The sequence below is a fragment of the Pelecanus crispus genome, chromosome 4, assembly GCF_030463565.1.
Source record: "Pelecanus crispus isolate bPelCri1 chromosome 4, bPelCri1.pri, whole genome shotgun sequence".
Classification (NCBI taxonomy): Eukaryota; Metazoa; Chordata; class Aves; order Pelecaniformes; family Pelecanidae; genus Pelecanus; species Pelecanus crispus.
Genome location: NC_134646.1, coordinates 66395500 through 66416959, shown reverse-complemented (window position 1 = coordinate 66416959; position 21460 = coordinate 66395500). Strand labels below are relative to the sequence as shown.

Below are 21460 nucleotides of genomic sequence, written 5' to 3'. Positions count from 1 at the left end.
TTTTCCTTCTGAAGGTCTTTGTTTTAGCCATTTATATGGCTCATTTATTCAGTATCCTTACCCATGGAAAAGATAAATGTGAAATGCTCTAGTTGAGCATAAGCAATATTAATTGCTTGTGTTTACTTCCATCTTAATTCATATATCCAGTTATATGTCTTTTGCATTAATCTCTTAGAAATTGTGTCTTTTAGGTGTTTTGGTTTTTTCATCATGTGTTAAACCTGTAGAACATCACGTTTTTGAGCTGTGCATTTTTACCATTGGCAAATTATAACAGTGCCCTAATTTCAGCTTCATTTAAAAAATAAAGGATATCAGTGTGGAATAAGGTGCACTTACAGAAATCAAATGCATCAGTTATCTCCAACAGCAAACAAATACTAAAAGTGATGTGAATCAACAGCTACATTTAATGTGTATTTCACAGACCAATCATAGCAGAAACCACTGTATGAAATTTTGTGGTCTTTTTTATATGCCAGCTAATGCTGGATCATAAATGGCCATTTTTTAATACGCAGGAATTCTCTTTGTGTCTGTGAAACCACCAGATGGGATAATGTTTCCTGGTGATAGATGATCTTTTCCCTTGGGAGTTGTGTTCTAAAATGTTTGTAAGAGAATATGGTTGTGTAGGTGAATGCACAGAAATATTTTCAGTATTTGCATCTTGTATTTGCACAGAAATCTGTGCACAGGAAAATATACTTACATTAACAGAAAATTCCTGTGTTTTAAAATGTGCATCTGCTGCTCTGCTTTTACTGTTGATGTAAGATGTTGTTCTAAATGTAGAAATCTGCAAAAACAAAAGAAGGCTGATATGGAGTAGCTGAGTCTTACCATGCAGGTTGTAGTATGCTGCCTAACCTGTATGAAATGTTTTTAACAAATGGAAGATTAAGGGATAGCTCCTGAGAGCTATTCAGTGTGTCCTGTACATGGGGACTGTTGTATATATGTTGACTTTGATAATTTTAAGCATGTTTAAAGTCCCTGAGTATGAACTTTCCTCAGTGCTTCTTCAGTTCCCCACTAATTTGTCTGTGGTAAGCAAATTGAAGCTGGAAATGGGTAGAGGATAGAGGATTAAAAGCAAGAGAGAAAATAGAGTCCCAGCATGCTACGTGAATCCCTCTTTCAGCTTTTCTCAGATGATGTCTCTGTTAACAGCTGAAAAGGAATACTTTTATATTAATCCTCAAACATTAAATATAAAACTAGAAAACCTGGTATTTCACTTTCCTAGATCTTAGATAACCTCAGTAGGCAAACCTAGTGAGCTCACATACTGGCGAGCTTCTAGTACACCACATTTAATAGGTTTGTGATAACTGATCACATAGCAACTTGAAATTAATTCTTTGAAAAAGTATTTTTGTTTCTTATGGTAGAAGCAATAGGCCCTGTTATGATGAGGGTCATCTTGTGCTAAAGGTTGAATGTACGTTTGAATGACTTTGTAGCTTTCCAGATATGGAGCAGCTGTTTTAAAGTTGAGGGAGAATGATTAAAAAATACCTGTAGGTGACTTGTCTTATTTTAATTCCTTTCTTTAAAAAGCTTTTGTCTCACTGTCTGACCTGAACTCTTCACATTCTTTCACAAGTTTCATGGCTATTTCAAAGGTCTCGGAGAAGGTTGCATCTGACAGTTGACTGTGTTTTTAGAACTGGGATTAAGCAAAGCACAGAGGTTTCTTTTGCTACACTCCTAATTACAGTGTATCTATTGAAATGGCAGTATTTCTTCCTCCCTAATCCTGTCACTCTTAACGACTTTTGGGATACCAGCTATTTGGTAGATATTAGAAATGTTGGAACTTCAGCCTCTCACCAAACTTCATTGTCACTTCATATTGTTGGACAGCAGAGACTGGAATTCTTATGTTCTTTCTGAATTGCATAGTGTATTCTGAAACTTCTCGAGAGGTTGTATAAAAATCTGAAATTCTTTTCATTAGAATCCTCCTGTTTCAAGCATTGTTTCCCTCAGTCCTCCTCTGAGGAAGTAAAAACTTTCTTTAGTCACTCTATTCTGTATTTAATTTAGTATTCTTAATCATCTCTATCCACTAGTAAGCCTATGTGAAGCACGCTGTATTTGTCTCAAAACCTATTTATTTGACAACTTTGTTTATGGCAAGTGGGACTTGCCACTCGGTCAGTCTCTGGGTCTTATACTGCCCTGGATTAGTGATTGCCATCTCTTATATCTGACAATGTTGAGAGGTTTGTGCTTCAGGAGAAGGAGCAGGAATGATTGCAGTGAACAATTATGGGGTAACTTCCTTCCAGGGAAGCTTCCTTCTGAGTACTTGTCTGGGCATTGTTTCCAGGATCCATACTGAGGTGTTACAGTCATCTCTTGTAGCTTATCAAAGAGTTCCTTTAATGTGTTCTGCAGCAAGTACTCTGATATGTGCCATCATGTAACTGGACTAACAAAGAATGGGTTTTGCTATTCAGGAGAAACGTTAGGCCCTTGCTAGCTCAGTCAAAAGCACCAGCAAGTGTGAGGTCCAGTTGGAAAAGATTCGACAGTCGGACGTTTGGGAGTGAAACTTTTCCAATGAACAGGCACTCTGTGCCTTTTCAAAATCCAGCACTTGTTTCCCATGTAGAAAACATCCGTTTTTCTTCAGTTTTCTCATTGTACTGGGTCTGGCTGGGATGGAGTTGATTTTCTTCATAGCAGCTGGTATGGTGCTGTGTTCTTTGTGACCAAAACAGTGTTAACACACTGATGTTTTAGCTCTTGCTCAACAGTGTTTGCACAGCATCGAGGCCTTCTCTGTTACTCACTCTGTCCCGTGTCCGTCCCCCAACAGTGATTGGGGGGGTGCATAAGACATTGGGAGGGGACACAGCCAGGCAGCTGACCCACACTAACCAAAGAGATATTCCAGGCCGTATAATGTCATGCTCAGCAATAAAATGGAGAGGGAGGGGGGTTTAGAGAGGTTACCCAGCTTTTGCTTGGGAACTGGCTGGGCATTGGTCTACCTGTGGGAGGTGGTGAGTGATTGGCATGTTTTGTTTTGTTTCTGTTGTCTTCCACTTCTCCTTTGTTTGTTAAACAAATTTTACCTCAACTTACAAGTTTTCTTGCTTTTTACTCATGCTTTTCTCTTCACCCATCTGATGGTGGCGGGGGAGTAAGTGGCTGTGTGCTGCCTACCGGGCTTAGCTGCCAACACCCATGATGATCTCTCCGTGCCTTGTGTAAGGGAAAAAGAAAGTAGAGCGAGCTCAACTCAGATCTCAGCACATGGATATCTGCTATAATATATGACGAGTATTTTGCTTTTATTTTCAATGTTGAAATTTTTAAGACACCATGAAAACTTCTGTCACAAAAAGTTAACAGAGAAAACAGTAACTGCGCTGTATTTTTACTAGTCTTTGTATATTCTGGAGTTAAATCTGAATGTTTTGCCTTGCCGCAGGGTTTTCTGGTGCCTCATCTCCCATAATGTTCTTGGGCCCATTCTTCTCATCTAGCAAGTCTTAGTTTGCCACTCATGTCTTCCCATTCTCAGTCCTCACTCCTCCTGTTATTCCCCCCATGTTGGCCTCTCCAACATGCTTGCTTTCTGCTCAGCTGTTACTCCTACTGTATTCAAATTTGACAACTTCCTTTTGCTTTTTGCCTCTCTGGGGAGCATTATTTACAGAAAGATCTGTGCTGTTCCTACTAGATGCCAAAAACTGTGTCAGTCTAGCCCAAGTGAAGGTAGAATTCTTAAGGTAAATTGCTAAAGTTTGCCTCTATCTGAATGTTGTGGAAATATTTTTTTTTAAGGCTTCTGTGCTTGGTAAATAAAGGTGAATGGACTTTCTCAGGGACTGTAAAAAGGATGTTTTTGGCTGAAGGCCAATACCGGAAAAATTTGAAGTTCATATTCCAGGCAAGAGGATGCTAGAGCAGTTTAATGACCACAGATTTTCAGTCAAAGTTCAGGATGGGACAGCATGTGATTTTTAATTTTTTTTTTTTAATAATTTTGTTCTTGCAAATGGCAAGACTGTCTTGGTTAATTTTAATTTATTTATTTTTCCTTCCAAACTTGCCTTGACACATAGTACCATGGGGGAGGGGGTGGGGGGGTGGAAATCAGCCATAACAGTTAAGTTTATCTCCAGAAAGTAAGACTATATAACAGAAAAAAAGTTTGGTACTTTTAGTAGAGGCATATGATAACGGAGACTTTCGTTGTGCTCCTTTGTAGATGCTGGAAACAGTGGAAATTCATAGAATCATAGAATTGTTTAGGTTGGAAAAGACCTTTAAGATCATCCAGTCCAACCATTAACCTAACATTACCATGTCCACCACTAAACCAATTAAGGGTAGGGTAGCAATTTCGTGTTTCCTGGCGTGGTGGCTGGATTATTCATACTCCTGCAGCCATAGAAAACTATAGTATAGTGCATACTGTATCCGAGCTAGGAATTCCAAATAGGGTTTGGCATGCTGCTATTTTCTGAAAACATTTGAAACTTACCCTAGATATTGTGTCATGTTTTCACCTAATGTGAGAAAATTAAAAGTTTGATCAAAACTAGTTAGTGTACTTGTAAGATTAATGTTAGTGCACTTGTTCATTTCCATAGTTACTTGAGGGGCAGTAAAGAGGTAAAAAGAGTAAGTTCACTTCCTATTCTGTGAATGGGGAAAACAAGTTTGAATAAAAGTTTCAATGGCAGACTGGGACTTGCTAAATGAAAAGGATGGACTTGAAAAGAAGAATCATTTGGGACATGATGTGGGAGAAAAGTTATTCCTATAGTGCAAAATGTGGAAATGAAATTAATTTATGCAAAGCATCAAAAGACAAATAAAATACATGACACAATAGGATACAAACTGGTGGTTGGAGAAAATACAGGACTGGGAAAAGAATCATTAGAACAAGTATAACTTGCTGCAACAGCAAGTGATTATCGTGTGACTAATGCTCACACTCATGTTTGCAGTGATGTGTGTTAGGGAAACACTAATGAAATACAGCTTGCACTGAATTAGTTTTGTGAACTGAAATGGTAAGTTGATTGTATGTCCAGAATTCCAGTACCTGAAATGGCACTTAGTCTTGGATAGTAAAGTAACAAAAACAGGAAAGGAAAGGAACTTGGCGAGCATTCAGATATAATGATATATAACTTATAATTAGGATTTCAAATGATATATATTTAGCTTGTTCAATAACCACTATAGGAATAGAACTATGATACATTTCTAGTTTCCTCTCCTTTATGTTTTTGTTATCCATCAATCTGCATATTTTCAAGACGTAAACAAAGAGGAGGAATAGAAATACTGAATATAAAAAGAAATTCCAGAACAGTGAAATCCAGGGAAAACCTACACAAGAAAAATGTTGCAGTCTCTGTCATCTCTGACAGGTAACCTTGAAATGTCTGAACTGGCTCATTTTTCAAAATGCCAGTCAAATACAAAAGTTTGAAATAACAGCAATCGCAGCTTGTACAATGTCTGTCATTTAGTACAAAACCATAGATAATGTGTTTCTTGCACTTTCAAATGGGCTGTCTTAACATCAGAAAAATTTAAAAGCCTCTTAGTCTTTTCTTCTACATGGTAGTTACTGATAGTTTTTGTACTTCAGGTTGCGTTGTCAACACAGGTATCTACATGAAGTTGTAAACATATGGAAAGATTAAACCAGATGAACCAGTAAATGAAATACATGTGATACTTCTTTTTAATTTTCATGTCTTGTTTGTATATCTTGAGTTTTGCAATGTGACTAAAAATCTGGCATGCTGGATGCAATTGCTGCTGTGGAATATATCAGGTTCATAGGAGTATACATACTGGACCATGCGTGCTAGTCATCAGTAATGGACAACTAAGGAAAGAATATGAAAGGGTAAATGTAGACTGTTTTTAGTTCCTCCTGGTACCTTCTTTGCTGCGGGTGGAACATGGTTTAGGTTTTCCTGAGAACAGGGTTGTAAAAAATAGGTCACTATGCTTAATAGAAGCAAATGGAGTTCTGTGTCAGACTTCTGTTTAATCCTTTGAGTCCATTTATGCTTTCAGCCTCCAGAATAATCTCTAGCAATATGTTTCACAGTGTAGTTATAACAGTGTTTGTAGAGCAAGGCAATTTTTTTTTTTTCTAAAATGAATTTTTCAGATATTAGATATATTTCCTAATTCCTGTGTTTGTGAGAGAGCAAGAATAACTATCTCCTTTTCATGTTTTGCATATCTTTTATTAGTCTCCTAGGTCTTTGCCTCCATTTGTCACTTTTCTCTCGTGCTCTCACTCTCACTAAAGGCTAAAGAGTTTTTGCCAATTGCATGTGAAAACTATTGATCATCCATATTGACTTTTGTGTATGTTTTATTACTCGGATAACTTTTTTCCACTACGTTTTCAGTGAACTTCAGGCAGTTCTCAGAATTGTGGGTGTGTAGCAGAATAATGCTATGACATGGTAATGTTTGTGTTTCCAATTCTGTTCTCGAATTCTCACTTCTTTGACTATTGCTATTGAGCTAGGGAGGTTTTTTACTGGATGTGTAAGAATGCAATGTAAATCAACCTTATTCATGTACGTATTGGTCACTTATTTAAATAATTTGGTTTGCAGCATTCCAGTAAAAGTCACGTTAATTTTTCCTAAAATATAGTTATTCCTGTGAAAATGTCTACTAGTATAAGTGGTTTGTAGGTCAAGTCTTAGTGTTTTCAGTTCTGAAGAACATTTGTGGGATATTTGAAATTATTCTGAGGTGGTACAGGAAAGTGCTGTTCATTGACACCAAGACTAGGGTACATAACCATCAATCATCTGTCAAGATGACATTTTTGAGGAAAAAGTAGCTGAATTTAATTTAGAGACAGTAAAAAAAATGGACTTAAAGTAAATATGAATATGTAATTTCTTCCTATTCTACCTCCTCCTCTAATGTATATTGAAAAAATACTAAAAGTTTACCAAATTGAGTTTGCATCATCTATTTGGAAGGTTCATGTTGCTAAGGATAGCATTTATATGTGTTCACAAGTTGATTACAGTGACATCATTGACTTTATTTTGGATGGAGGAGGCTAGGGAAAGCTGGCATGTGATTTATAAAGATACTGCACTGAGCATCAGATGATCAGAGTTTACCCTGTGCACGCTGTGCATCTCCAGAATGACTCAGTGCTTTAGCTCTCCCGCTGAAGAATGGGGATTTTCGTACTTTTTTCTTGCTGTATATTCAGGATATGACTAAAGAAAAAGATAGGGTTTATTTCTTTAAGTAACTGCAACTGTTTTATGTAGATGCCTTGTTAATAAAGCTCTTTTTAGGCAGCAGTAAGCCTGTGTGCAAGGGGAATGTATCTGCTGCGCTCAAGACTTCTGCACGGGTAGATGTTGCCTTAGGGGAGTGTAAGATTTTGTCTGGGAGGTTTTTTCGTGTTAATGCAGTTTCTTATGTACTAGTGTCCTCATCTTGGATTGGATCTGTTGGCCACAGTACAAGCAAGTGTGGCATGCGTAATGCCTCCTTTGCTCCCGAATAGGCACCACTTAATTCTTTTCATGGTGAATTACGATGTGCAGAGGGATTGAAACAAAGACTATAGTTCTACACAAAATCAGGGAGCAAATCTATAGGGATGATGTTTTGTCTGTGGAGCATTGCTTAAAGGTTATCTGTTGTCTAGTCAGTGAGTCACGGACAGGTGAATCCTCTGCCAGATACAATGATCTGATGTCCTCAGGGGAGAAGAGTAACTGCATAGACAGTACGGGTTGGGGGTGGTGGGGTACGCACGCCTACTTGCACTGTTATCCAGGGGAAATCAGAGGCGCAGGGCGTGCTCGGGAGATGAAGCAAGGCAGATCCTGCAAAGATAAGTGGTAGAAGCAGAAAGGCTTTGGGATATAACTTTCCTGCTGCCAAACTGCAAAGCTGTTTGGGTTTTCTAGTTACCTTTATGCATTACAAATATGACAGTGCAGTGATACATACCACAGAGAAAAATATAAATGAAGTACATGTCCAATAGACCTCGGAATTTAAAATATATAAAAACAAATCTTGCAGCAGGAATTTTAGTTTTGATTGTTTCATTTAAAGTTAAAGTAATGCCAAATAAGTGAACCAGTATACTAACGACAACAAAGTAAAATGTGGAAGGAACTTATGCCTGGTCACAAAAATAAATTTTAATTTCATTGTTTAAACTGGAAAAAAAATAATTTGGCTTCATCTTGTTTATTCAGTTCCTCTATGTAGAGTGGACTATCAGTACTTTAGAAGTCTAATTTCTCAAGTCTTGAAAAATAACTTCAAAATTTGCTGAATGTTCTTGTCACTGTCTTTTCAGGAGATTTCTATTCTGCTCAACTGTATAAATGGCAATAGCTATGTATTTTTACTTTGTACATTTCTAGAATTACTGAAGTGAAATTGGAATGTATCAAATCATTCCACCACCAGTTGCTGTAGAGTTCAGGACAGATCCACTGCACAAACAGGGGGATTTCTTGTCACATCATTTAATGATCAAGTTGTTCTGTCCTAGGGAGCCTCCAACACTTTTTTTTTTTTTTTTAGGGGAGGTTTTTTTCACACTCCAGGAAGCATAAAGGGAAAGATATGCCCATTTATCAAAGAGTTTGGCAAGTCATAGGGATATTTGTGAACACTGGCAGCAGAAGCACAGTCTCTTATGCCTTAGTTTATTTTTAGATAGAAAGGTGTTAAGCTAAGCCTGCCTCTTTTTTTTCCTCTTTTCTTTTTTACCCCTCTTCCCTCTGTGTCCTTGTTTTAGCTTGTGGTTACACTTCCTTACCAGGTTGACCTAACCATTTGGTTTAATCTGAGGATATTTTTGTTAATGAAAATGTTTCTGTCTTGTGTGAATTCAGTGTCTCATATATATAAAGACTTTTGTGGAAGGTCTTAACCTAAAGAGTGTACTTGCTCTCAAGAACTGAAAGAAATACAGCTGTCTTAAAACACTTTATGGCTAAAAAACATTAAGTGTATAGCAGGCTATTTCTGGATCATGCTTGGCTACATTCCACGAGAGAGATTTTTCTTATAATTCGGTACTGGCACGTATGAAATATGTTGTCATCCTTTTTGTAAGAAGTCATTAAAGCAAAAAGGATTTTGGAGAAATTGCCTTGATGGGAAGCATTCACTGCGATTTGTCAACTCAGAGATAAGTCTGTTAATTTCTGTATGTTAATAATAACTACTTTTTGTTGGCACTTCTGGTCAGTGCTATGGCAAAGATCTCCTGGTTATTTACATACCTGTGATATCTGAACTTTTCAAAAGTGATTCAGAGAGAAAGTAAATGTGACTTTAGCAAAGAAAGTTATCTAGTGTTCCAAATAAAAAAAGAGCCTATGCTATTGTGGGAAAAGCTGTTGGAAGGAGGTGGTTGATATTCTAATAGTAATCTATCTAGGAAATTACGAAGAAAAGACACCAAATTCCAGTGCATTTTCAAAAATTGTAAAATGGGATAGTATTTCACCGTAAAATTATGACTAAACACTTTTGTTTTAAATTAGCAACTTCTTTTTTTCAGGAAATTTGGAGAGCGACCTCAACCGAAACGGCTCACCAGGTAAGCATTAAAGAAATTCTGGTTTTAACAATTTTCTAAAGTTACCCTTTTCTCAGAAGGATTTCTAAGTTAAAAAAATTTGGCTTGCTAATCCTAGAATTTTAAATATCAAAGCTTTTCAATTATTGTATGCAATCAGTAGCCAGAAGTAAAATTTTGAACAGTGAGTGGCTTGTTTTTAACATGATACTCAAAATGCCTTTTTAGAAACGGTATTGACTTCACATTTCAGTTATTGTAGATTATTCAGTAGGATATGAATCTGCTTAGTTTTAAATCACTAGGAATGAGCCAGATTTCTTTCCTTGGTTAAGTGTCTTGTGAGGTCATGTAAAGTAACCCTTTTTACTGCCATAATTCAGCTATTACATTACTGCTGTCATGCAGCAGGTAAGAGCAACATGAACACAGTGTTGTCAAGGAGTGATCTTAATCAATTTTTGGTGAAACCTAAACAGTCAGAGATAGCATTAAATAGTACCAGCAAGCCAATCCATTCTGAAAAGTGTTTAGAGTGACTGGAGTATGGTGCCTGATTTGCTCCTGGTCTGCCTGGGAAGTATTTATACTAGAAGCTGTTAAGTAGGCACCATTTTTTCAAACTGTTGTAACACAGTCTATGCAAACACTTACTATTCTGTGCCGATTGTAAGTAGCTACTGAGTTTCAAATCTACTGTTCGCTTGAAGTACAAAATATGTGCAATTTTTTGTAGTTTTGTGTGGTAATAGTGCTGTATAAACACATGGAAACCCGTTGTCGCTATGGCCTACTTCTGTTTTGAATGAAATTATGATGCCTCCTGTAAAGCACAGGGTGCAGGAGAGCATTTGCATTTTGTGTTGGGGATATTTGTCTGATTGCATTTCTGGATAAGCTTCAGGTTAGCTTGTGTTGTTAAACTTCATTTCAATGCAAAATTGATCTATACTGACTTACAAGTAATTGAACAAACATTGTTCTTTCCTGTTGGCCTACCTATTTTCAGGGATATTTAAAGATACTAAGTTTTAAGTAATGAACTATTTTCCATCTTGAGCAGTAACACCTGTTAGTATCACTCTGAAGTTACTGATAGAATTTATCTTCTATGATTTAAAAAGAACAACAAAAATAATGACTATTCAGTGTAAGGTCTTTTAACTAAGTTATCTGTTAACTGCAGTGACTCTAAATTTCATGTGCAGCGTTTTAGCTACTAGATGTGCCAGGTACTCTTTCCTGTGAGTACAGGGTAGGCACCTGGGAACTGCTGGCCATCCTTCAAAGCAGTAGCTTGTAAACTTTTTCTGTACTGATAGAGGCAACCTAACTTCTTTCCTCTGAAGAGAAAAATGCTGAAACAGAAAAACCATCACACAAGTTTTTAAGAGTATGATTTGTTTATGTAAGGCTCAAAAATGTATCTGTAAACCCTTAGAGGCATCTAGTTCAATTATTGGAAAATTACTCTGCTTTTTTGTGTAAAGGCAGTACTGTTTGTCTAATAGCCTATGCATTGTCAGGCAAGCTCCAGCGGAACAACAGTACTTTGTTCATACTGTGCTAGTTGTTTTTAAATATAAAATATAATAGTACTACCTTCGTGGAGAGTTATAAGATTTAATAATGAAAAATGTCATGTAAGCATTGAATGGTTATGTGTTTTTTTTTATCGGGGGGGGGGGGGGGGGGGGGGGGTAGGAGGGGAACATTCCTAGTTCTTCTGGGAGCTTGGATTGTACAAGTCCACTGTAGCAACAGATGAGTAGAAAAGGCATAATTTCTTCCTCATACAATGCTAAATAAACATTAGATAGCACCTAGTGTTTTTGTGTGTGGGTTGCTGGTTTTGAGTTTTTTAATGGTAGTCAAGTCAAAAGTTTTTAGTATGACAGATGTTCTTAATTTAGTATGACAGTACTCTTAGAGTATTTCAAATTGTCAGACAAAAAGTTTTTAATCCACTTAAGTGCAGCTAATATATATCTGTCGTGGTTTAGCCCCAGCCAGCAACTAAGCACCACGCAGCCACTTGCTCACTCCCCCTACCCCGATGGGATGGGGGAGAGAATCGGAGGAGTAAGAGTGAGAAACACTCCTGGGTTGAGATAAGAACAGTTTAATAATTGAAATAAAGTAAAATAGTAATGATAATAATATAATAATGATAATAACAATAATAATATACAAAGCAAGTGATGCACAATGCAATTGCTCACCACCCGCCGACCGATACCCAGACAGTTCCCGAGCAGCGATCGCTGCTCCCCAGCCAACCCCCCCCAGTTTATATACTGGACATGTCGTCATATGGTATGGAATAGCCCTTTGGGCAGTTTGGATCAACTATTCTGGCTGTGCCCCCTCCCAGTTTCTTGTGCACCTGGCAGAGCATGGGAAGCTGAAAAAGTCCTTGACTGGCATAAGCAGTACTCAGCAACAACTAAAACATCAGTGTGTTATCAACATTCTTCTCATCCTAAATCCAAAACACAGCACTATGCCTGCTGCTAGGAAGAAAATTAACTCTATCCCAGCCGAAACCAGGACAATATCATAATGAAATGTATAACAATAATTTCACAGTGAATTAGGTTTTGTGGTTTAAAATATATTCTTAAACAATGCTTGTAAATAAAGTAAGTCTGTGTGCTTTGAGACAGTTCTTCATCTGTGCTTTCGTGGATAAACATCAGTTTTACCAATGTCAAATGTAAATTGATCAAGTTAGTCCAAATTTAAAACAGTAATTCAAGTCTTTTCTCTGCTTTTCTATCCTGCTATTTACACAGAAAATCTAGCACACTGATCACTGTCTTATGCAGGCATGACAAATGCAAGAATTTACAAAACATCATTAGCAAAGCTGGATTGTTGTTGTCCAGCCCCCACCCCCCAATCTACTTGCTTTTGTCTATGAAACTATATGTAGGGATTTTTTTTAGAAAAGGTCTTGTCAACAAAAATACTGGCTTTGATCTTACATCTTTTTTCACTGGAAATGTTTGGCTTTCTAGATCTGTCCAAAGGGAATTCAACAGCTGGGTGCAGTTTACAAAAACCAAAAAACCCCTCTTCTGTAGGGTTTCATCTCATGATGTAACTTCCTGTTAAAGTCATAATTTGTTTCTCTAGTTGATGACTTTGAACATGAGTGCATTGGTGGGCATTCAACCTGCAAAAGCTCCTCCAGGGACTTAAAAGTGTTCCTGTCAGCACTCTGACACAGCTAAACCCTAGGGTGTTGAGTTTGGCATACTGCTTAATGAACAGTTAGATTATTATGCAGAAGAATGATAGGGTGTATTGTTCTCTTACTTCTCTCAAGGAATTGCTGTTGGTGTGTTTGAGGTAATTATAGCTTTGATATGATGTCTGTCATTACAGTGGTGATGAACGATAGAAAATCTATTTTTTTTTTTCTACCTGATTGTATGCAGGAAGTAGAGGCTTTCTCTAGAAAACTAGATGAAAAAATAAGCTGAAGAATTTAACTTTTTTGCAGTATCTTCACAACCAAAAGAAAACTTTATATAAACATTGCATTGATTTAGTTAATAGCTTAAACAAAATTTCAGAACAATTTGTCATTATCATGAGAGACTAAATGGGTTAAGGAGACAATATTGAATTAATAAAGTCAAATATTTGTGGCATGGTACTTTACAAAATCGGGCTTTGAACATGGGGTAGTGATTGGCATTGGTACGATTTTACATCACAAGCATCTTTTTTTCTGGAAAACGCAGTCATTGTAAATGACCACAGACCCCCACTGCTAGGTTCATGCAAGATAGTTACTTCTTTTTGCTGTGTAATTGTCTTAAACAAAACAAACTAATCTTGACCCTATTAGTGGTTGCCCTTTTTTGAATTTCAGGTGTGTGGTGGTTTTTTGGGTGTGTGTTTTTTTTGTTTGGGTGTGGGTTTTCGGTTTTTTTGTTTGTTTGTTTTTGGGGGTGGTTTTTTTTTTTGTCCTAAAGCTCTCTTTGGATTATTATAGTTATAAGCAAAACCGAAAGGACTTTCAAACCTTATTTTGTCTTTTAATTTTTAGGGAAGCAATGCGAAATTACCTAAAGGAGCGAGGCGATCAAACTGTGCTAATACTCCATGCGAAAGTTGCGCAGAAATCATATGGAAATGAAAAAAGGTAAGTGTATGTTCTTTCCTGGCTTCCCTTTACAGCTCCCAGCTAGGGAAACTATAGTGTGTAGTCTGGTATGCAGTACATTGCAGAATCCCTCAGATTGTAATATAGTCTGAAGAAGCGTAAACCATAATGTGTTCTCATAAATCATTTAATGATGTAACAAATGCTCAAATGCTGCAAACCTGTGGCATTCAGTATAGTGATACCTGTTTCTACCAACAGGTTCTCTATCTGTGGGTGAACGTTTTCTTCCATTGAATTAAAATAGCTCTAATTTTAAACCTTCCATTTTAAGTCTGGAGTAAACAAGGTGATTAATGGTGACTATTTGTAGAGGAGTTTTTCCCTGAGTAATTTCAAATTAATATGAAAAGGAAATTGCTAGCTTCAGTAAGATACTTCTCTGAATCAGATCTGTAATAGCTTTAAAATAAATGACAGGTCAGTCGTAACCATATTTATGATAAACCTTCTCTCATAAAAATCAATACAGTACAAGTTACAATAATAGAAAGTTTTCTAAGGGACAGAATCTACAGGGAGACTTGAGGATGAATGCTTTTTAGGCAAAGGTGAATTTCCTGCAATCTTCTCTGTGATGTTTTTATTGCATGACTAATAGAAGCAAACAGGATGGTTCTTCATATGCAGATTTCTAGTACTCTCATGATGAAATAGAATTTTCTTCAAGTGTAAATTATACTTTCCTACCTTAAATTTCACTACAATAGCAGTGTTTGGTTAGTTTTCAGACACTTTGTATTATTAATATTTATTCACCACAAAAGACCACATATTCAGCACATTAATGGTTTTGAAGTTTTAACCTTTGTTTCGCCACTGTTGCTTAAGTCCTGTTACATCATTATGTTTTTTACAGTTTTTAGACATCTGAGATTTTAACATATTTATGTATGAAATTTTTAGAAAAGAGGAATGTTAGAATTAAGCCTGCAGAGTTTTCTGTTCTCTCTCTCTCTCAATCTAAATCACACTTCCTGATGTCTGTGAATCAGAGATGCACACTATATTTTCAACTGTTCTTCAGTATTCTGTGCCTGAGTACTTGCCTTTCAATATGTGACATCTTTTCTGTTAGCCAGTGTCTCAGTTCCTTTCTTTTGGGTAGTGTCCAGGTTCTGCAGCTCCGTGGAATTGTTTACTCAAAGTGCTTTTCAGATCTTTCTGAAATTCTTGGTGAGAGTCAAATGGAAAGTCAGTGAAAGAGGAAGCGGGAAGAGCATGGAAGCAGACAAGTATAGGACTATACAGCCCTCTTGCTCACTGCCATGCTTAAATGCAAAAGGGTTGTAATGCAAGGCCTTACTAGTGCTAAATGGTAACTTTAACCCTTTGCAGCAAACTCGACAGCCAAAAAGATTATCATGACAAGAGAGGGACCTCTGATTGTTATCTTCCAAGATTGTATTGTCATTCAAGAGTTGCATAGTTAACTCATCACTGCAGATGAGTTAAGCATATTACTCCCCAAAAACGAGGGGTGTGCCTGCAGATAAGAAAGCGGCTTTCTAAAAAGTGTATCTGTAACTTCAGTCAGTTTGCTCTCCTGGGGCCAGAGCAGTTCATGAGGGCAGGAACATTTTGTAAAGCTGTCCTGTCTATTTTGGAGAACAAATTGAATCAAAAGAAGGGAGAAACTAAAAAGATAAGTAATTTTGTTTATTAAAAGTTCCATTACTGTTTGCAAAACTTACATAAGTGTTCTGAAGAATACAGGGCAAAGCTTCAAATTGTTATTTGCTATCAGTTTCAGAAAGCTCCTATGTGTATTTCATTGCATTGCCATAAATCCCTGTTGCCTTGAATATACGTGTATACTTCACTTGATGCTGTTAAAGTCACTGTGGCACATACATTACCTAAGCACTGGTAATGTTCTGTAAACTAGTCATTGGTTTCTCACTGCTTGAAATGATTGCTAACTGGAATTAGGCATTCTTTTACCACTTTAGATTTTTGTGAGGTGCAGTTCAGTTGCCTGTCTCAGCACAACTGCATTTGTTCATGAAAGGTATCTCAGATTCAGCTCTTTAAAAATGGAATTATGTCAAATGAATGTAGAGAATTTCAGAACTTTGCAAAAGATGACTAGGAATGAAAATGGTTGGATATTTGTTATAAAACAATATGATGGTGAAATGATTGCCATTCTGGTATGGGTATGAAATGAAAGTTTGGAATACATACTAAGATTTCATTTTTCAGTTCAAATATTTTAGTTTTTCTTACGTTTTAATGAACCATTTGGATTGTGTCTGGTATTGTTTGGCTAGTTCCCAGACTGTTAGCATCAGTAATGATGTCCTGTTGTTACCAGCATACAGAAAAATCCGGGTTATTAAATCCTTGGATCTATGTGTCCCCTAAGGTACTTAGTGAAATGGAATGATGCATTGGATTGATTCTTTTTTTTTTTTTTTTTTTTTTTTTTTTTTTTTTTTTTTTTTTTTAGGTTTTCTAATTGCTTCTGTTTTATTCATATTAGAACATGCACTTTGGTTCTTCATATTTCTGGACTGAGCAAAATTAGTAAAGGTTTAAGGCTGCTTTATGCAACTGGTTAATTAAGTTTTCACCATTTTTACATTCAATACAATTTCTGAAGTGAGTTGTTTTGCATACAACTGCCTTATAGACAGAAGCCTATTTCATACCTGTTTTTATGGAGAAATTTCATGTGTTCCTCAGGACTTCATTATGGCATGGATATAATCTGGGTAATTTTTGATCCGTGAAGAGTAAGTTAAATTGCACTATCTTCGTAACTAATAATTCAAGTTACAAAAGGAATTACTTCTTAAATTTGGCATGTCTTTCAAGTAAATATAGAACCTAAAAGAAAACCCTAAACAAGCTTCCACCTTTTCTTTCAGTCTTTAAACCTTGTTTGTTGTGAGGTCATGGAAAATATTTATCATTAATAAACTTTGCATGGTATAATTATAAGATTAGCACAATAACTACCTTTCAGTGTTTTGATGAGGCTTAGTGGATGGTGAAATATTCTGTTGAAAACTGACTGTAGACGGCGCAGGTCTCATGTAGCATGGTCTGGTTCAAATAGGCCTCACAGAAACACAATTTCGGGTTGTTGCCGCATGGATGGAGACCTTGTGGGTTAATCTGAGAGTGTTCTTGATACTTGTCCCTGAATAACAGTAATGAAAGGAGGCTTCTTTCTTTTTTGAGTGGACTACTCTTATTAGCCTTGTTCTTCCCAAAGTTAACATTGTTTAGTTTAACACGGAAGCCAAGGGAGTAAGAAGCTCAGGGATGAATTTTAGTTGAATTTAAGACTTTTTGCCTAATGTTTCCTGTTGGATGGCTGTCATCTTTCAAAGGCATTCAGCTGATAGAGACTCAGGTGATGTTTAGTCCTGATGAGTGTGGGTGTTTGGCTTGTGCTTCTTGTATTTTTTCCAATATTTACCATTCACTGAGACTTTTCAGAGTCTGAACGGTGTGAACATTCAACATTTTAAAGGACTGAAGTGTTTTGGATTCCGAGACATAGTTCATCAGACTGTGAGCCAGACTGTTATTTGTGGATTACGTGCTGTTCTGACTTTAAACATTATCACTACTGATTAGCCTGAGAATGGTCTAGCTGTGTCTTGTTTTATGGCTGTTAGTGAAGGAGCTCCTGTAATTTCTGCTCAAATACTTCCCTTCACCAAACTGAGTGTGCCTGCCCACTGGTTAATGCTCTTGTTATTAAGAGCATAGCTTTTTCCAGGGCTTACCCCATGACTCCACCACTTCATCCTTGGCAATCTAGCATCTAATAATTTTTCATTTGTTTGTTGTTGTATTGAATTCTTTAGTGGATGTTGTTAGTTCTTTCACCTCCTAGGAAGGAAAGAAGACTGCTGAGTGGTTTCATGCTCAGAACAATGTGGGTAATTGACAAACACATCTCCGGCCTTGACCGTACGAAGGAAAAACTTCTCTGCTAATGTCACCCTGAACATAAAGAAAACCAGCTGGTAGACACCTCTAAATCCTCCTGAAGGCAAAGACTTCTGTAAGATGAACACAGGAATGACTTAGATGATTTGAAAAAGCAAACCTTTGTGAACAGAAGCCTGTGGTTTGAAAAGGTCATTGAGTGCATCAGAACTACGTAGCAGTGACATGAGCTGATTTTATTTTACTTTCTACCCCTTGCTTCCTGGCAAGTTCAGTTAGGGTAGCTTCTCTACTTGAAGTACTATGTTTTCTCTATTGATTGGCCTGAATTGACTGAAGGAATATTTTCTCCTTCGGTGGTTGTCTGATTTAAAAGAATATTCCAGGTGGTGCCAAAGACTCAACCTATTCCACTTTCTGTTGTTGTGGTCAAGACTCAGAAACCACTAGAAATTTTCTTGTTCTTACCTTCGAGTCATTTGGAATAAAGGGGAGAATCCTTAGGCAAATCTTAGCTTGGTTTTCTTGCCATGGAAAAATGTTCAGTTTCCAGTTGGTCTGATGGAACAGATTTGGCAGAATAGATGAGTAACGGCTTGCTTGTGTTTGCTGTGCTGAGTTACTGAGCCTGGAGTCTAACATGAGGTTGGTAACACTGTGGTCTTTCCTCACTTGAGTGGCCTATGAAATTATAGTGTAAGAAGGCACTATGGGGATGCCCTTTACTTTTTGGAGATTGATCCTCTGACCTTTCCTGGCTAATATCAGTCCCAATGTTAGCTTAATTTAAAACTGCCCCTCATTTTAATTACACTGATCACAAATTCTTGGAAGATGCATAGGAGGAGCATCATAGAGAGCCTCTTCTGAGAAGCTAGGAGTCCGCAACAAAATGTTGTAGAGATATGTCAAATACATGAAGTATTTGCAGAGACCTGGTATCCCAGGTTATGTTAACCTCGTTCGGTCATTGTGCTTTATAGCAGCAAGTAGGAAGCACTGAATCTGCATCTCATCATGCAGCTCTAACAAGGGTGGAATAGGTTTTGTCCAGGAAAGACATTCTGGTTGTTATACTTCCAGTAATGAAAGACCTCACAGAGTTGATCCCTAACAGATCTCATGTGTCTAACAGATCTCATGTGTTTTTTAGATCAAGTTGTTAGGTGTTTACTTCATGGAAGAATGTCTTGGGGGTTTGGTTTTTTTTTTTTTTTTTGTTACTGCTCATGTAGCAAGGAATTGCCAGTCTGCTCGTGGCATAGAGAAGAGGTATTAAAAGAATATGTTATAATTCCAGTGAGGAAATTACATCCCACATGATTTTCCACCATTACTTCTTGTGCTGAAAATTCTGAACAAGCTCAGAAGAACCAAACACAGCTGCCTTTCCCTCCAACGTAATTTTCTTTTTACTATAGGTCAGATTAATACTTCAGAAGAATTTTTACCTCCTACTCAGTCTTACTTTAGTTTTGTGGTTAAAGAAAAAAGAGAGGTGTAGGCCCTCTAAATCAAAGGTCGAAGGAAGAGTGTTTTCATTTGTTCCACCAAACACTGTCCTACCTTATTTCCCATCAGTAATACTAGAAATTGCTTTACCTAAATTATTTATTTTGGGGAGGTGATTTTCTTTCTCTCTTTTCCTCTTTATAGTTATCTGAAAGCCAGCCTCTCACATAAACATGTACATTCCTGTTTACATCGGAAATGTTTTATTAATGAGAGAACCGGTTTCAGCAGTTATTTTATACATATCAAAGACACTTTCTTTAATCCTCTGTGAAAATTAGAAATATGAGGATACTCATGGTTTACTCACACAGTGGATAGAAAATGTATGGTTAATCTCTTCTACACATGAGTTCCTGGGATTGTAAATATGAAGTAAATATCTATAAATGAATGAAGTAAATGTCTGTATCTGAAGGCTGAGTAAGAGGCTGACACATAAGAAAACCCATTCAAATTGTGAATGTCCAGACTCCTTCTTCTTCTTTGGTAGTTTTAACCAAACTTAAAATTGTCTCAGCTTCAAAAGTTTCTTTCTTTGTTCAGTAAGTTATAGTTTTCCAAGGTTTTTCTCTGTGTTCTAATTTTAAGAGTGCTTTAATTGTTGTGGCTTGTTTTCTCTTTATCAACGGGTTAAAACTTGTTTGTTGGTCTTCATTGCCATCTAGTGGCTACAGTTATGCAAAGGACTTGGTTTAGACTAAAGCTGAAAAGAAAAAGATAACAAAAAAGTTTGGGACTTTATTCTTGTGTTCTAACCAGTAAGATAAATACAAAAGAGTACGTGAGGAAGAAAGGTAAATGTGTGATGTTTGCTTTATGGTCTTATACCTACTTGGAATACAAGGGGTTTGGTTTCTTTTTTGCAAAGCATTGCTCCCTTAATAAAGGTTGATACTGATTTTTTTTTTTAGTCTGTGTATAATTTCTTCATTGGAAATACGTTATAATTGTTGTGAAGAAAGTTAGTGGGATACATCCATTAACACTGAAAGGGTCTTGTACTGTCATTTGAGTTTGAGAGTCCAGAAGTTGACTAGATACGTGGTGCAGTTTTTATGGCAATCTGAGTTTGTTTCCAAAAGATCAACTCTTGAATAAATGCAGCTGTTAGTTGAAGTTTCTTGCCCCCAAAATTGCATTTCCTAACCTTGGAGTTAGTTCATTAACCCCCATTTGAAAAGTATTGTTCATAGGGGAAACATGATGATGGTCATCTGTCTGGGATGGCAAAGTAGAGTAGGCCTCCTAAACAGTAGTTGGGCACAATCATTGCCCTTGCTTGACCCCTTGCCAGTCTAATAAAAAGTGACTCTTTCTTATCCTCTTGCTTCCTTCCCACCCACATATATATCTCTGTGTATATCTATATATTTTTTAAATATTTATCACAATTGTGTACAGTAGAAATTTTCCTAGTGTAATGCTAAAGCTGTTACTTCTTGCTTTGTTTTGGATTTCTGTTTTCCTAAAACATGCTGAAAGTTGCAGCAACAAGTGGATGAGCCTCAGAACAGATTTTTAACAACAGTTGTAGTATTTACATCTAGATGTGGGGTGATACAGGACATATAAATCAGATTAGTCATGTAGAAAGTAAATATACGCCTTGTACTTTAATATGAATTTTATGATTTTGACCATTGTCATTGTACTGTCTCCCTCACAAACATAAGTCCATTTAAGATCATTTTTCTTTTAGGGTAGAGAAGCATTTGAGGGAAATTAGGTCATAGTGTCTATGCTGATCTAATGTTTGAAATAAATACAATTGAAAAGTGGAAAATGCATTCCTGGTTTTGAGATCAAAAATTTGTAGTAGGAAGTGGAGGACTCAATTGGCATGTAACAGAAACTCATGGTATTCTTAAATATACCCCTACTGCATCATTCAGCATCTTCATGAAGAAAGATGGAACAGAGGTCAGGTAGCAGAAGATAAGAAGCAAAAGGCATAATAGCAAGCAAAAAGAGATACACAGTGTGTGCTGTTTGATTACCTTTATTACTGCTTACTAGTTCTACTCGCGGTGATTTTCAAATTTCAGAACTTCTTACAGCAATAAAGTTACAATAACACATTCTGATGTTAGATAACTATGAATTTCAGCTTTATGATTCATGCCTGGGCTAGGCTAGTACAAGTATTCTCTTGTGCTGCTACTGCGAAAGAGTTGAATTTTATTTTTGAGGTAGTTTATTGTGTAGTTTCTCAAGTTGACAGGAAACATCTGCTTTGCGAATTGGCAAGTTTCTACCTGTTG

The 21460-nt window shown here is 36.8% G+C and overlaps 1 protein-coding gene across 2 annotated transcripts in view; it reads left to right on the top strand.

Annotated features, from left to right (window-relative positions):
- Positions 1-21460, top strand: part of RBPJ (recombination signal binding protein for immunoglobulin kappa J region) — a 64530-nt gene that overhangs the window by 23631 nt on the left and 19439 nt on the right. For both annotated transcript variants that reach the window (XM_075709183.1, XM_075709182.1), the window contains exons 2-3: positions 9581-9619; positions 13659-13754. In XM_075709183.1, coding sequence (XP_075565298.1) covers positions 9581-9619; positions 13659-13754 — 135 coding nt within the window. The remainder of the gene's footprint in view (positions 1-9580; positions 9620-13658; positions 13755-21460) is intronic.